This window comes from Genypterus blacodes, unplaced genomic scaffold, assembly GCF_046128005.1.
Source record: "Genypterus blacodes isolate CSIRO-AG114 ecotype Tasmania unplaced genomic scaffold, CSIRO-AGI_Gbla_v1 ptg000064l_1, whole genome shotgun sequence".
In the NCBI taxonomy this organism is placed as follows: Eukaryota; Metazoa; Chordata; class Actinopteri; order Ophidiiformes; family Ophidiidae; genus Genypterus; species Genypterus blacodes.
In genome coordinates this window covers 3,310,001-3,326,382 of record NW_027466876.1, presented here as the reverse complement: position 1 = coordinate 3,326,382, position 16,382 = coordinate 3,310,001, and the positions used below count along the sequence as shown (strand labels likewise).

Here is a 16,382-nt window from a genome sequence, read left to right as displayed (position 1 = left end):
TTTGGATTTAAATTTGTATTCTATTTGAACCCAACATCAGTTTGATTGATGTTACTTGAAATGCATGTTTTAAAAAACAAAACAAAATTGAATTCCAGCCATTTCATAATACACAGTTATTAGTTTTTGCAATTGAACGCTTAATATGCTCGATCCATTCCAGTGTTTAATTAACTTAAAGCGCAGAGTACAGTACACTCTCTGCCCCCTCTTCCCTCCCTCTTTGCTTTCCTCCTCCTCCTCCACACTCACTCTCTGTGCAGTGCTACAGATGGCAGAGTAGCTGTCTCTGGTGCCTTGCTGGTGAGCCTGGACCTGCTGTCTCAGCCTGCTCTGCACACGCTCACTGCAGCCTTGCACCAGGTGGTCTCCGCGCTCCTTCAGGCCTGCCAAGCGATCCTCGAATCTCGCTATTTCCTCCATGATTGCCTGCGAAGGACACAGCAACGGTTAAGAGAGCGTGCTTGGACTTTGCTGTTGTTTAAGCCCTACAATGAAATGTCTTCTTGAAAATAATAACAGTTCACCTTGTGCCTGGCCAGCTGCTGAGTGGCTGAATCAAGGCTACTGCCCACATTGGGGTCTGGTGTGACCATCCTGCTGGACATCTGGAGCAGCCAGCGCTCCACTTCCTGCAGCTCAATGTGGTAAGCTTCCTGTTCCTTCACCTGTGCCTCCAAATTCTCCACATGGGCCTGGACACAATACAGTGAAGAACATACACAGAAGTTAGATACTGATACAAGTCCATCCATGCAGTGTTATCATATCTGACTGACACTGGATTGAGTTTCCTTCCCCAGCATCTCTAGCTTAAATGGAGGGAAAAAACCTTTTAAACTCTCTGTAAGACCAGAATCAGCCATCTGACAACAGGATCTCACCATAGCCGTGTGACACAGTTCACTGAAGTCATTTTGCAGTCTGTTCATTTTGTCTCTGATGGATTGGTAGCGAACAGAGGACAGCAGTGCTTCTCCCTTCTCCACCACTGATCTGACGGCTCCGTCGTGGGACTGAACCATTTGCAACAGGGCCTGAGGCACAGGAGACACAGAGCAACAAATGGTATTCTTGGCACCCTTTGGGATAGATCAAATAACTCTCAGAGTGTTTAGTTACTGAAGCTGTGTTAGATGATATTGAGATATTTAAATATTAGTCTCATTGCACATTTAGGGAAATGTAGTTTGTAATGTTTGCCTTGGATTGGTTTTCTGACAATGCAAGCTCAAATCTCAGATGTCAGGATTCCAACCAACAAATATGCAAAATTACTGATGGCAGCCTCCAAACAATTAAGTAAATACCCATACATTGTTATATAGGAGGGATTTCATACCTTATACTTAGCTAGCTGTGCTCTCCGTTGGTACAACTCAGGTTTGGCCTCCACCGGGGTGCTGAGCAAAGCTTTGGTCTCCACCAGCCACTGGGCCTGAGCCTTGTACCGCTCCAGGAACTCCTTAGTAAGCAGCAATGCCCGCTCCAGAAAACTGTGCTCTTGCCTCAGTTCGCCGGCGAGCTCCTCCAGCTGGGCAAGCCGGGCCTCCACCTCCCCTCCTAAACCTTCAGCTCCAACCTCATCTAGGAAGCCTGCTGCCTGCTCCCCCCGCTCCCTCAGGGATTTCAGAAAGCTGTGCCCGTGCTTGAGTTCAGACTGGAGAGCCTGGTTATTAGAGAGGAGAAATCAGAAATACAGACTCAGCGTGGGGATTGCAATGGTGTTAACACAATTGCTTTGACCTTCATCTTTAGTATTTTGACTGCTGGGGCAGAGGGAAATGCAGCATGTTTTCCTCCACCACGAGGAGATACACATTTCCTTTTGCAGCTTTATTTAGCTGTCGAAACTTCAAGGTTAACATTCACACACAGTATCGCTGCTTCCTCCGTCCTTCACCTCCACTGCTGCCCCGGTCACAGCCGAGCGTCGTGTTTGGACGGCTTTGAACACGTCAGGTAGGCTGACACCTGCATGGTGAGATGTGAGGAAGACGCTGAGGTCATGATGTGGAGAAACCTCGGTGAATAATATGAAAGGAGGATCCAATTATAAGGACCCTTAACGGGCAGCACTAGCCGCAGGGGTTTCCAGGGCAACCACAACACACATGGACATGCCACGTTCCACTCCATGGGATGCCATCTAGCTTTCATCATCAGTCTATTACTGTCTAAATAGAGGGAAGCTTCACAGTGTAGAAACCACATATCTGCAGCTTCTTCTGTTTACAATATAATATAACAACACCTGAATCCAAACACGTCCATGTTTCCTGCTTGATATGACGTTCCAGACACGTCGATCTTCCCAATTAGAATATCAGAATCTCAAGGTCATGACTTTATTATGAGATACCAACACAGCTCTGCTTTGTATGATTAATAAGTGTTTTAAAGCAAGAAAGATTATTTGTGTTATATTCAATCTGCTTTCATTAACTCATACATACAGAAACATCAACAACTGAATATCCTTGTCAGCAACGTTAATGTATACAGAATGTGTAAAGGTACCGCAGCTTGTTAACCCTGATGGTTTGGAAGCAAAGGCAAACACATCTCTCTAGAGGCCTATTTGAGCCAAATAGTGCATTAAACTGTAGATGCATTAGTGTGTGAAGAACCGTTCAAACCTCTGAATGATCCTTAAACCGCCTTTAATAACAGGTATAATTCAAAGTGCAGTCATGGAAATGCTTTGAAATGCCTAGTTTGTCCTCCTCTTTATAGTGTTATTAGTCTCTGCTGTCCTCGGGAGTTGAGCAGAGAGTGAAAAGCAGCTCTGGATGTTAGTTGAGGAAGGTCCCAGTGTTTGTTCTATTGATTCTTATTTCTTACTCTGCATCGATTCTCCTCAATCATCTAATACTGCACATCTATTGTGGCACTGTAATACATCTATTAGGTCTTTCACAGGTTACAGTATTGACAAGAATGGCCAAGAAACATTGCAAAGATGATTTTTGTCTAGGTTGCCATTGTCTCTACTACTGTGAATGAATGCATTGCAGCAAAACAGTACACCTCTGAACATAACTGTTAAATAAGCTCTTTTATCTGCCAATATCTGTGTAAGCTTCCTTTTTATTTTCAAGAGGGAAGGCCAAGCTGTGTATCATGGTCCATAAATTTAAAAACGCCCTTAAACTTTTATAAAACTACTGTGAAAATAAAACACGTTCACATTTTTATAATGCAGCAGAGAGACAGCGGGAGTTACAACACAGCATTAAACGGAGTGTGATCAAACTAATGGCCCTTATCACAGATATTGACCACTGGTCTTTGTGTCAATTCATAATCATTCCAGCTCAATGAACAGCCGAGCGTTGGTGTGTCATCTGCAGCGCTACCAGGACACATGTGGTGATCGTGTGTCTCCAGTCCCTAAGCAAACACAGAGCATCGATCCCAGACAGAGATTACCGCAAAGCCCACGCCAGATGACGTACTGTAAACGTCTATGAGTGTGTGTGTGTGTGTGTGTGTGTGTGTGTGTGTGTGTGTGTGTGGGTGTGTGTGTGTGGGTGTGGGTGTGAAAAAGTGACAGCGAGATGACGAGAGACAGAGAGATACAAAGAAAGGAGGCGATAAGTGTATGGAATCACAAAGCGTGTATGGATTTTGGAGTTTGCCGTGGCTTGTTAGTGCTCTGTGTGGCTTTTGTGATATGAGTAGAGTGCGCGAGAGGAGAGTGTGTGCGTGTCTGTGTGTGTGTGTGTGTGTGTGTCTGTGTGATGTGAAGCGGTAAGGGCACTGCATCAATTACAGAGTCTGTGCCAGCAGGCTCCTGACACTGGCGCTTCTTCATCCTCTGCTTCACAGTGGGGGGTCTTCCCCAGCTACCCAAGCTTCCTCTAAAGCAGCACCCGCTTTGTCTTCGTAATAACCGATCGATACACACCAGTCTCATCCGGTGCTCCACACACTCAGGTATTAACGGTGCCAAGCAAACGTTGCTGCTTATTGTCTTTATATTGCATCTTTGTGTCAATATTTCAATATTTCCCAGTAGCACCCACCTGACACACTGAGAAATCGCTTCTACATTGAGGTTCTCTTAGTCTAGACTGACAAATATTGTGGGAATACTGAATACGGTGCTGGTTTTACAGACAGCCCATGTAGATTTTGCTGCGGTAGGCTTAACTGCCAAAAATGAAAAGACTTGATGTTATCAGCAAGTACCTTATGTTGCTTGGCAGAAGACGAAATTGCGAAAGGACATTTTTGCAAGCGAGGGTATCAGGCTCAAATGAGTTTTTGTTAACACTTTTCCACTGCCCGCTGCCTGTCTTGCAAGCTCATCAGTTTGCCAACAAACCCGACGTCTGTTCTGATTTATTGCAACCTGCTCAGGAAGGTGTGCCGAGAGCTGCGATAAAAGACCAGCCTACCTCTAATTTCTTCATCTTTTTCTCCATGGTGATACGGTCCAGAGGCTCGCAAGCGTCCGTCACTGCTGTGAAGCTCCTCTGAGTTGAGCTGAGCCAATCGGTGAAGGACATGCAAAGCTTCTCCGCCTCTTCGATGCTCCTCAGCTCCTCCTGCAGCTGCTTGATGGTGTCCTGAAAAGTAGTTTAATTGCAATAAAATGCTATTAATGATCCAGACTTAATTAAGACTAAATTCATATTCATTTCAGATTCATACCAGAACAAAATCCTTTATATTGCTCCCTGTACATGTTTACTGGTGTTTCTGATCTGATAATGTAAATGTGATACTTTAGATATAATTATTTAGCTTTGAGTAAATGATAAATAAGTACGGCGACTCTCATGAGGGGAATATGAAGAAGACTTGTTCTGTATCTCTTTGTTGAGGTCTGATATTTATCCCAACAGTCTTTCCAAGTCATCACTACTGATTTTTCCTCTTTTATCAGTTGAATGTGAATGGCTTTGACTACAGGGGTAAGAGGGGTTTTTAGGTTTTTGACGCATTATCCACTTGACTAGGATTTAGAGTCAATAGCACAATGAGGATAGGCAGGGCCTCATGCAGGTTTTGACACATTATTCACTCAACTTGCAAATCCCACAGTGAGAAGCTCCAATTAGCTGATAGTGCTGAGTGCACACCTTTTCCAACTAGACAGAGGTAGCAGCTTTCCACCTTCAGCCCATATGGCCCCCCACTTCACACAGTATAATTACAGGCATCCATGGACGGAGAGGAAATGAGAAGGGAGCATACATGCCAGAGTTGATGTAGTGTGTCTGTGTACATGTGTGCTGGTATGACTGTCAGCGTATGCATGCTTGAGTCAATTTTAAAGGTGGAACAAGGTGTGTGTAGAGAGACAGAGACAAAATGAGGGAATGTGAAGGGATGACACACACGCACACGCGCACACACACACACACACACACACACACACACACACACACTGACACACACACACACACTGACACACACACATGCAGAGACGCACACTCACAAACGTGTTACTGAGGGTGTAAAAATCAATGCTGTGCAGGCAAAGCCTTTCCACTCCTGCTGCCGGGTGTGAGATTGCCTTCTGTATCGTTTAATTACAGTCTAAGCCTCAGGCCAGAGGAGCCCCATTGATTTTCCCTTTAGGCCCCCCAGAGGAGGAGACAAATAGAGAGGCTGGATCTGAGTTTACAGTACAACACAGGCTCAAGTCCCAAAGCTACAGGACTTCAATGGGGTGTTAGAGAAACAAAGCCACAACTGTTACTGGAGAGTTCTCAAACACCGCAGCAAGAGACCAAGACCATGAGAAGCCATGTTCAAAGGAAGAATAGAGGAAATTGTTATTCTTAAAATGGCCTTTTTTGGGGGGGAAACATGATCATCAGATGGAAGCTACACTGGAAGACATTATTACACATATCCAGCAGCAGCAACAGTTCATTCCAACAATGGAGTCTTTAGCTCAAATATTACGATTCTGTGTGGCATGAAAGCAGAGAGAGGAGGTGCAATATCTTTTATTCTCAAATAGTTTTCCAAAGATAATGAGATCATTTTCCCCAGCTCTCCAAAAAAACTAAACGTTTCCCAGAGATGGGCAGATATTGGAGCCTAATCATGGCTGGAATCAACTTTAGGCCACAGCAGAGGGGTAAGAATATATTGCTAAAAAGGCTTTAAGCTGAGGAATATGCAGCAAATATACTTATCAGTGTGTGTGTCACAGAAGATGTTCCGTTATCTCAAGGGAACAACTTTTATTCCTCAATATTTCTGGGAAAACACTACAAGAATATGGACCTTTTGAATTGTTGTCCAGCAAAGACAGAGGCTGACCTGTATGTGGAGCAGCAGGGAATGGTAGCGGGCAGTGAGCTGGGTGGCCGTAGCACTAACTCGACCGCTAATGTGGGTTTCCTCCAGGACCTGCTGGGCCATGGAGGAGAGACCGTCGACTTCCCCCTGACGTGATTGCACTGCCTCAAGCCACACCTGCTCACAAGGGACGCAGAGAGACGTAGAGGTCAACACAGCGTCCAGTCTATCAGAACATGTCCACAACACAAGGAACAAAGGATGTATATGCAAAACAATGGCAACCAAAACGAAGTCGAACCAACTATCTAACCTGGAGTTGCTTAAGCTGGGCCTCCTTGGTTCCTCTGTCTGACCTCCGATGACCTCTGAAGTTAGTCTTTCTCTCCATCTCCTCCAGCCACTGGGCCAGGCTGAGAAACCTTTGACCCATCTGCCTCAGCCGGGCCAACGTGGCGCTCAGCTGAGCCCGAGTCTCTCCCAGGCGGCCCTGGTAAGCCCCCCACTCCCGCTGAGCCGTGTCCAGGGCTCGGTCTTCAATCTGAGGTACACCCCAGGGGATCACTCGTTCTCTGCTGGTCAGCACGGAGGAGAGAAGGGACTGACCCTCTGAGCAACGCTCCTCCAGTAGCTGCAAAGGGAATGACGAAGGTTGATTTGATTTAGCTACATGAAGTAAAATTCAATCAGTCATACAACGCTGAGATGATTGAGATGAGGACGTTCATACCTGCAGCTGTTGTAGCGTCTTCTCCAGTGTATCTACGTTTCCTTCCGGATGGGAGAAGGAGGCGAGTGTGGCCTGCTCCTGCTCCAGCCAGTCCTCAAACAAATGCAGGCCCCTTTGATACTCCTGATGGACCAGCACCAGCTCCTTGGCCTTACTGACCGCACACTGACAAACAAGGAATATTAACTCAGATCATTCCTAAAATAAGTCAATTTAAAGAAAATAACTGATGTGCTCCCTGCTGGTTTGAATGCTTTGATGGAGGACAATCAGAAGCTCTTTTGTGGAGGTACCTTGGCCTTTTCCTTTAGCGTGTTGTATCTAGACTGAAGTTGCTGCACCTCCTGCTGGGTTGTGTAGTGTTCCGCCATGTTGGAGCCCTTGGTGGCAATGGTCTCCAGAGGGCTGCAGTGACTCAAAACTTCCTCATAGAGCAGCTGCAAACGAAATAACCACACAAACCATCAGCACACACCCACACATTCCACCGCCGAGACACATCCAACTCCACTGGGAAGCAAATGAGGCATAAATGTGTGCGGCTGCTGACATTTTTTTTGTGAACGTCTTTCTGCATTAATTTCTGCCTGTCAGTCATGTGGTCTCAAAATATCAGCCTACAAAATGTTCCAGTCATCAACATGAGCCTCATGCGGCGCTCTGGGCTGTCACCATTCTTTGTTTCCAGTTTAGAAACATTGGAAATTCGTGTTCGCCGTTCCGGAAACAGTCAGGGTTAACAAATACGCCAACGGTTTTTAGAATAAGTGTTACGCAAGAGATACACCATGCACGACGCTTGCTTTTGACAGTTGGGTGGGATAATCGTGCCGTCAAAGTTGCTCCGTTTGGTCTGGGACTTTATCTGGTTGTCTGGATCTCATCATCATCACTAATGAGCTTGTGGTACCTTAGTCTTCCCCAGATTGGCTGTCTTGTCTCTCATCTCAGAGTACTGTCTGTCCGAGCAGCCCAGCGTCTCCTCCACCCGCTCCATCCACAGCACAAACTGGCCCACGTCCTCCTGATAGCTGGTCCACTGCGACAGAGCGCCCTCCAGCTGACTGTTACAACATGAAACACGGTGACGTTAACACTGGTACATCCACGCAAAACCACACTACAGACCAGACAGCAGGACCATCTTTAAATTGAATTGTCCCTGTAACCTTTTAACCGTCTGAAATCCATCAAGTGTAACTAGACAGAGTCCCATTTATCAACTGGCTGACTGGCAGATTGATTGGATAATGGTCAGAACCTTTTGCACTGGATAGAGGCAGAGAGTAGGGAGTCCCACGAGTCCTTGAGGTCCTGGATCTGTTTGCGTACAACCGGGACGCCCTCGGCTGAAGTGTTCCTCTGGACGGCTTCTCCCCTCGTTAGCAGCATCTTCAGCTGGATCTCCCTCTCCTGGCGAGCAGCGAGCAAACCCTGCAGAAGAAGAACATTTACATACACACACGCACACACACACACACACACACACACACACACACACACACACACACACACACACACACACACACACACACACACACACACACACACACACACACACACACAGGCACCTTTACTGTATCTGTCTCTGCCGTATTCCTTTACGGGAGACTCCAACTGTCCTCTTGTCCCTCCTTACCTCCAGCTGTATCATCCTGTCCTCTAACACGCTCTTATCAGTGGTCGGGGAGATGCAGGTGTCCAGCACCCTCTGAGCTTCACACACCCAGTCCTGAAGCTCTTTAAGGCCCTGCGAGAAGAGGCGATGCTCCCCCACGATCCGCTCAATCCTGGCAGCTTTGTCCTTCAGAGATCAGAGCACAGCACAGTTTCCAGTAAGCAAAATAGCCCATGCATATCTTTTTGTTTGCATTTGAATATACTTCCCAATGCACCAACAGACTTTTGTTTGCCTCGCCAGTGTTATTCCCACTCACACACTGGAGCAAAAAGCATCTCTCATGCATATTTAACATCACAGTAGCTGTAAAGTGGAGAAAGGCCACAATAATAATCTGCAAGTGGCAATTTGAAATGATTCCCTCCCTGTTTCCATGTCTGCTAAGGAAGAAGACCTAAAAATAGCTCTCCAGTAGCTAGCCGAGGAAGTAAATAAGTCCCATACATCATTGTTAGGGCACCCATTGTCCTGTGATAATAGGAGGGTGCTTATGCGGTCAGTGTGTAATGTTTGCTGTCTGCTGTATCAAATCAATCATTAGAGTGTGACTCGTCTAAACGGCATGCCCCATTTCTCATGCGATGACACATTTCATCTCTGGAATTTTCAAACATGCTCAGTCACGATGAATACTGATGAAGAAGCAACATTAAAAATTTGCAGAGTAGACGTGTAATTGTTGTCCTCAGGGAAATTTTTACCTGAAGCAACAACAACAACTGATGTGCAACTGGAACAGAATCAGGCGGCACACAGCAAGTCACAGAGAACGACGACAACAAGAAACAGTACGGGACTGAACTTTGAACACATCGTGCCTCTTCTGCAAGCTGCAGCATCACCCAAACACAAGCACGTGTAAACAGAGGGGGAGGGAAGGCGGTTACAGGGGGGGAGCGACAGTTACCTTGGTTAAGTTGCTGAGGGCGAGGTACTGCGCAGACAGCTGGGAGACGCGATGGACGAAGCCTTTGCCGGCTGCTTGTCCTTCCCAGAGACGATGAGCCCCCTCCCTCAGTTTGCCCAACTCTGCCTCCCGACTGGCCATCTCTTCTAGTACACACTGGGCCGGTACGAAGAGATGGAGATGGGAGGGATAGGATGGCAGATAGGAGAGAGATGGAGGTTGGAGAGCAGGGGGGAGGGGAGTTAAACATGACAGAAGACATGGACGGAAGCAGATATTGGACAGGTGGACGGGGGTTGTGCGTGAGTGGGCGGGGGGGATGAAGGGTAAGATGTGATGGTGGGTGAGGACAGGAAAGAGAAACACAGAGGAGGAACACAGGGTTGGTTTAGCGTGTCGCAAGAACAGGCAGAGCAACAAGAGCACACTGAAATACACGGATACAGACGGGGAGAGAACAGCTTTAAAAAAAAAAAACAACCCAAAAAAACAGCATCGGCAGCATTTCTCTTCATGTTCGTCTTTCAAAAAAGGATTACGATTAGTCACATGGGCAGCACAGCACGGCAGCGGCAGAGGAGATGAGCCTGATAAGACGCTGTAAAGGTAGGGGGTACGTATGTGAAAAGGTAAAGAGGACGAGATGCTGAGAGCCTGATGCGTGCGTCGGTGTGTGTGTGTGTCGTACTGTACTTCAGGTGTCGGGGCATGCAATGGGGGGGGGGAGAGAGACAGAGAGAGAGAAATGTAATTGCTTTCAGGGCAGACAAAGGCTACAATGAGAAGCGTTGCGGCGGGCGGCGGAGTAAATACAAAAATAGCAACAACGATAAGGGCAAGAGCTCGGAGATGGGTTTGATATATTTCTTCTCTTTTGTGGGTTTTATCTATTAAACGCTCCACGCCTCTCCCTCTCTCTCTCTTCTTCTCTTCCTCTTTTTTTTGTATCTGCCAGACGCAGCGGCGGCGCAGGCTGTTATCACATCCTGAAAAGGGCCTTTAGTCACACACACAGTGCTTCAGCTGTGACTGAAGGGGAATTAATTAGATTTCTGGACTTCCTCTTTTGGACTTTCCTATTGATCCAGAAGTGCTCGAAAAAATCTAATTAGGTCCTTTTCCTCTTCTTCTACCAGCTGATATGAGATTGTTGCATTATGAGGACGTGTATCTGATAGAGACCTACAACTTCTCGGTACCCTCGTTGAAAACAAAAGAGGATTTCAGTAAAAGCATCTGGCGTGAAGAATGTGAAAGGAGCTCACTCAGCATGGCGTCAAGCAATTAACACAAAAACAGATTAAAGCACCCTAATGTGTTACAAAATGCTTCGCCATAGGATTTGGGGTAAAGATTAAGAGATGGTCCCATGTGGGGAAAAAACTAAAACTCTTGGGTTTGGTTAATAAAGAAAGAGACAGGAGGATAACCTGTGACTTGTGCATTAGCATTAGCATTAGGCCCCTTGGGACCAAACATCACTAATTGATCAGCTGCGACCTTTTGTTCCCAGTGAAATAAAAAAGGGTTTAGTTAGGATTAGTTACCCTAATTTTAAACCTATTATCAAGATGTATGTGAGGACATCAGGCCTCCAACTAATGCTGTAATGGATTTATCAAAACTTCTCATTAGTCATCTTGTTACTTTGAGAAATTAACATGAAATTTCTCGTTATCTTAATAAAACAATAAAAGATGAATGATAATCTTGCTGTTCTTTCTCTGTTCCAAAAGATGTGACAGCATTAAAGCTCTCTGGATTCTCCTCTAGTCCAGGTAGAGGCTCTTCCTCTCTCGTGCTCGTCCATACCTGCAGTTTGCTGAGCTCCTGTCTCTTGGCGGGGAGGTCGTGAAGCCGAGCGCTGCTCTCCTGAACTCTGCCCTCCGTGCTGTTGAGCCAGTCCTGCAGAGGCTCAGCGCTGGCCTCGAAGTCCGTCATCTGAGAGCGCAACTTCTGGCGACGTGGTACAAACACAAATCCATCAGTCTGCATGCATACACACACACACACACACACAAGATCTAGAATTCCTTTCTCTATAACCAGGATCACCGGCATCCAGACTAAAAATAAGGGCCCAAACCTTGAGTGCATCCTCTCTCATCTGCAGGTTGGTCATCAGGCTCTTCCAATCATCTCTGGCATTTGACACCTTGGCTTTAATTCCCTCCACTCTGTCTTTGCTCACCACGGCCATCAGCAGCTCCCCACTGGCTCCTACTGTACTCAGCCTGGCCTGGCCGTGCTCCCTGTCACTCAGGAACTCCTGCGGGGATACACAGACAAAGACAAAGAGGCTATGACTACTTAACACAAACACGCGCAATGCTGGGAGGGGAAGGCAAACAGAGAGAAATGGATTGAATGAGCCCCAAATCTTTTGTCTTCCACTTACAACGCCTTGGCAGAGGAGTAAAGTGGAATCCATATGGTGGTACATTACGCAGCCAACTGATGTGATTTAGTGTTCATGAATCTCACTGTAGATTGTCGCGTGCTGTAATTAGACCGAGTCATTACTAATTCCATATGCGTGGGCAGAAGGAGGGGCCTGACCCGGGGAGGAGATCAGATAAGCAAAGTCACTGAGCCTGAAATGCGTTTGGTTTTGACATAGCTCCTCTGTACCCAGCCCAAACACACACACACACACACACAGACACACACACACACACACACAGACACACAGACACACACACACACACACACACACACACACACACACACACACACACACACACACACACACACACACCCCTCCCTCAGAGCAGAGCCGATGACAGTAGCGCAGCAGGGACCACTCCACCATCTGTGCAGTCAGCACATCACTTACAGACACTAGAGCAATGGTCCCCTCACACACACATTTTACTGTACGACCATACATCTCTCTCTCTCCCTCTCTCTCTCTCTCCCTCTGTGTGTCTTGTCTCCCCTGTTCATTCACTGCCTTTTTCACACTTTTGCCGGTTCTCCTCGTGCCAGCGTAACAGTATAGCACCAATTAAGCATGACACAATGGATGCAACCCCCCCCACCCCCACAGTGTGCGTCCGTCCCCCCCCAAACCCCGCCCACCCCCGCACCGGCCCTCCTGGAGGTCAGCCATGTGGAAACATTGTTCCACATTCCACACCAAGTCAATAATAAATAAAACATGACCGCCCCCCGTATTCCTCTCTCTCTCCTCTCTTGCCGTTTACTTCATGACGTTCCCTCCCATCCACAAAGCTTCACTGGAAACTCTTGAAGAAGCACAAAAACTTCACACTCTTCACACACTGCTTCCCTCGTTTGGCATCCTGGTTTGACAACACACACATACAAACACCCACACACACACACAACTTCCCCTCTTGACATAGACGGCTTTAGTTCTGACTTTCCACTGTAGCACTAAACTGATCAAGTAACAAATAACGTAATTGAAAACGAAATAAAATCGAATTCAATAACGCAGACTCAGCTCACGACGACATTTTAATTTCCTGGTTGAGAACGCGGTGGATTGGACGAGGTCAGGTGTTTGAGTGGTAATTAAGTGTCTGCTATGTGGGGATGGCTACCTTAATGGACAAGCACCTGACTCTCAGCCAGCACCCTGGGGTGCTCTAAAAAGGTTGCCAGACTGTTACATCTGCCAAATACAGACAGACTTCCCAGAAGGAGAGACGGAGAGACAGAGAGGGAGGGACAGAGAGAGAGAGAGAGAGAGACAGAGAGGTATTTTGGGGGGGAAAGGCAGAGACCCTGCTGTGGAACTTTCTCTTATCCCATTTGGATGTGCGCCCACTTCCAGCTTATCCAGATTACGGCTGGTACCGCCGTCCAACAAGCCCACCAGAGGACACTCAACAGAGGGCATGTCAACACAACACGCCCCTTTGACCAACCGCAAACTGGATCCTCCAACTATTAAATCATTTCACTTTTAGTTTGGCAAGTTATAAAAAGGTGTCTTTGTAATTCAATGGGTAAAAATGGGTCAAACAAATGTGTGAATTCCAGTGGATTTAGAGATTATCAGGCTGAATTGTACCATAAATATGTTATTAAGAGGAAAAGGAGGTTGCTGGTTCCATTGTGAATGTGAGCTCCCCTTCTTTTACAGCTACCTGACCCAGTTTCAACCGCTCCAGTGACCAGTAGACTATGACTGTAGTCAGACTGGGAGGCAAACACAACTCTATGAATATTATTATTGTTCATATTCCTCCATCCATGTCTTGCTGTCTCAAATAACTACACCAGTTTAAATACGTGCATAGATATAAAAAAAAAACGTTTAAACTCGCTGTTGCACAGACGGCGATGTTTTTCTCCCTCCAGTCGCACAAACAGTTGCTGTGATTGACACTCGACAGGCTGAGCAGTCGACTCAAGTTGCCAAGCGATTGCCAAGACAGCACAGTGCAAAATGTATCGCAACGGCCAAAATCCGATGTTGGCCAAAAAAACTAAATAGAGAAGAAAAATAGAAGTGACCACTTTAGATAAGAGCAGAGGAGAAGATAGTGGATCTCTTACCTCGATCCTCTGCAGCGCCGTGGAGGCCTCGGCCACGCTCTGAGGCACGTCGAAGCATTTGGCGGTGCTGATTTTGGCATTGACCAACCACTGCTGGAAGTCTCTGAGGGCTGCACGAAACCTCTGCTCCAACAAGCGCTCCTTATTCTGACACTCCCTGGACGCCCGGAGACTGAGACTGGGAGACGGGAGAGAAGAGAAGGACGAAGGAGATGAGTCGCTAGAGGTCATGGGTTCAAATCCAAGGCTAGAGGGCCGATTGATTGAAACTTGATCTCCTTTGCGTCGTGAGGGCGAGAGAGGAGGTCTGGGAGATGATCGGGGGGTGGGAATCGGGGCAGGTGGAGGGATGGTGAAGCGGGTGAAGTGGAAGGAATGAGTGTTGGAGCAGAGAGGGAGAGTGGGGGATGGGGGCAAAGGGTACGGGCGTGGGGGGAGGGGTTGAGAGGGAACATACAGTGTGTGAGAGGGGCAAGAGTTCACTGGGTGACAAGATGGAGAGAATGAGAGATGGCACATGGGTGCTGTAAACAGGGAGAGATGGAGAGAATGTGGCAGGGAGGAAACACTGTTGTTTTTATTCCCGCAACTTGTCTCGTCTTCATCCGGGAATTTCTGATAAACTGGGATTTTTTAAATATCCTGCAGAATTTCCATGCACGTATGGGTTTCATACTCGTGACTGAAGGTTAAACTGAACACTCCCACACACACACCCTCTTGCTGAAAGCCACCTGCAGACATGCTCACACTCTGTAACAGGCACACACACACACTCAGACACACACACAGGCGCACCGACACCGGAGAGTTCTAATGATGAGACGAGGGCACGGGAGGCTAACGCGGGTGTGGGAGCAGCACTTTTTTTTCTGCCATGACAGACAAAAATCTGGCAGAGACTAAGAAGAGGAGGAGGGAGAGGAGAAGGAGGAGGAGGAGGAGGAGGAGGGGGAGATGCCTTTTCCTCCTCCTCGCCCTTCTATCCGTAATGCAGGACAGGTGCAAAGAGCACACAGGCCAACTCTATTACAGACTAAAAAGCCAAGTGAGGGAAAGAGGGTTGTGTGTGATGTTTGTGCCAATTTACCCACCAGAGCATCTCCAACGTTCTGACCCGAGTCAAGCTGCCAGCCAGTAAATGACCGGGTGTCTTCACATTTCACATTTATTTCTTTTCAAATCAACCACCTGCTGTAAAGTTGCCAAGTTCAAAGTCCCTTTTTTGGTTCTTACACTTAGCAGATCTCAGACTTCTTTAACCGTTAAGCTGAAAACTATAAATCTAGTGTCAAACCTTTCTCATGGGGAAATCTTATAAACAGCCGTACGTAAGCAGAAATCACATGACCGTGACCGTCTGTATGTCTGCACTGGGTACACGAGAGGGTAGCGTGTGTGTGTGTGTGTGTGTGTGTGTGTATGTGTGTGTGTGTGTGTATGAATGCCCCCTTTTCAGATGCAGCGGCGTCTTTTGGAAAGGCATCGCACGGTGCGTTCACAAACAAGTGCTAAATGAACACGGGCGGGCAGAAAAGGAGGCAATTAGAGCTTTGTAAATACTCAAGTGTGAAATGTGTGAGCAGAAAAGCAAACATCATCAAATAAATAAAAAAAAGGAAAGGAGAAAAAAAAACGTCGCTTAGCAACCGGTGGTGCCTCTGCTCTCTGCTCCTTGCGTTCTGTCACCTTTCACCCCCACGTCTGATGGACAGATTTGGCGACCCCTCATTCAAATGCAGAAGCACGCGGACACATACACACGCTCGTCCAACAGAAATAAACTTCCTAGTACACACAGACACACACACACACACACACAAGCACTCACCTGTTGTGCTGCTTGATCAAGGCGGTGACCCGGTCTGATTGTACGCCCAGGTCTCTGGAGTATCGTACCAGGTCGTTCAGCTGACCCTTCAACTTCTCCGCCATCGGCTCAGCTCCCTGCAAGCCCTCCAGTATGTCCTAAACAACGCAAAAACACACAACAGCTGGCGTGAGTGTGTGTATTTGCATGTGCAAGGCATGTAAGGCACAGAGAGACAAACCCCTGAACAGATCCGCATGACACCCTTCGCATTCCTATTCACACTTTGGCTCTGCTGTTTTCACTCTTCTCACATCCACACACACATGCACACACACACACAGACAGACACACACACACACACTAACCGACACATACTCACAGTGCTGCTGGTACAATAGCATTTCTGTTCTTCAGAGTGAGGCAGGAAGGAGCTGTGGACAACGTTCTCCCGCTCTCT

The 16,382-nt window shown here is 47.1% G+C and overlaps 1 protein-coding gene across 1 annotated transcript in view; it reads right to left on the bottom strand.

Annotated features, from left to right (window-relative positions):
* Positions 1-16,382, bottom strand: part of LOC143004072 (nesprin-1-like) — a 70,808-nt gene that overhangs the window by 42,310 nt on the left and 12,116 nt on the right. The window contains exons 18-34 of the mRNA XM_076154915.1: positions 15,944-16,080; positions 14,113-14,290; positions 11,669-11,851; positions 11,395-11,538; positions 9,583-9,738; positions 8,634-8,798; positions 8,256-8,428; positions 7,905-8,058; positions 7,288-7,431; positions 6,995-7,159; positions 6,578-6,895; positions 6,286-6,441; positions 4,404-4,574; positions 1,343-1,669; positions 885-1,037; positions 528-695; positions 253-429 (exon numbers count right to left, since the gene is read on the bottom strand). Of these exons, the coding sequence (XP_076011030.1) occupies positions 253-429; positions 528-695; positions 885-1,037; positions 1,343-1,669; positions 4,404-4,574; positions 6,286-6,441; positions 6,578-6,895; positions 6,995-7,159; positions 7,288-7,431; positions 7,905-8,058; positions 8,256-8,428; positions 8,634-8,798; positions 9,583-9,738; positions 11,395-11,538; positions 11,669-11,851; positions 14,113-14,290; positions 15,944-16,080 (3,069 nt within the window). The remainder of the gene's footprint in view (positions 1-252; positions 430-527; positions 696-884; positions 1,038-1,342; positions 1,670-4,403; positions 4,575-6,285; positions 6,442-6,577; positions 6,896-6,994; positions 7,160-7,287; positions 7,432-7,904; positions 8,059-8,255; positions 8,429-8,633; positions 8,799-9,582; positions 9,739-11,394; positions 11,539-11,668; positions 11,852-14,112; positions 14,291-15,943; positions 16,081-16,382) is intronic.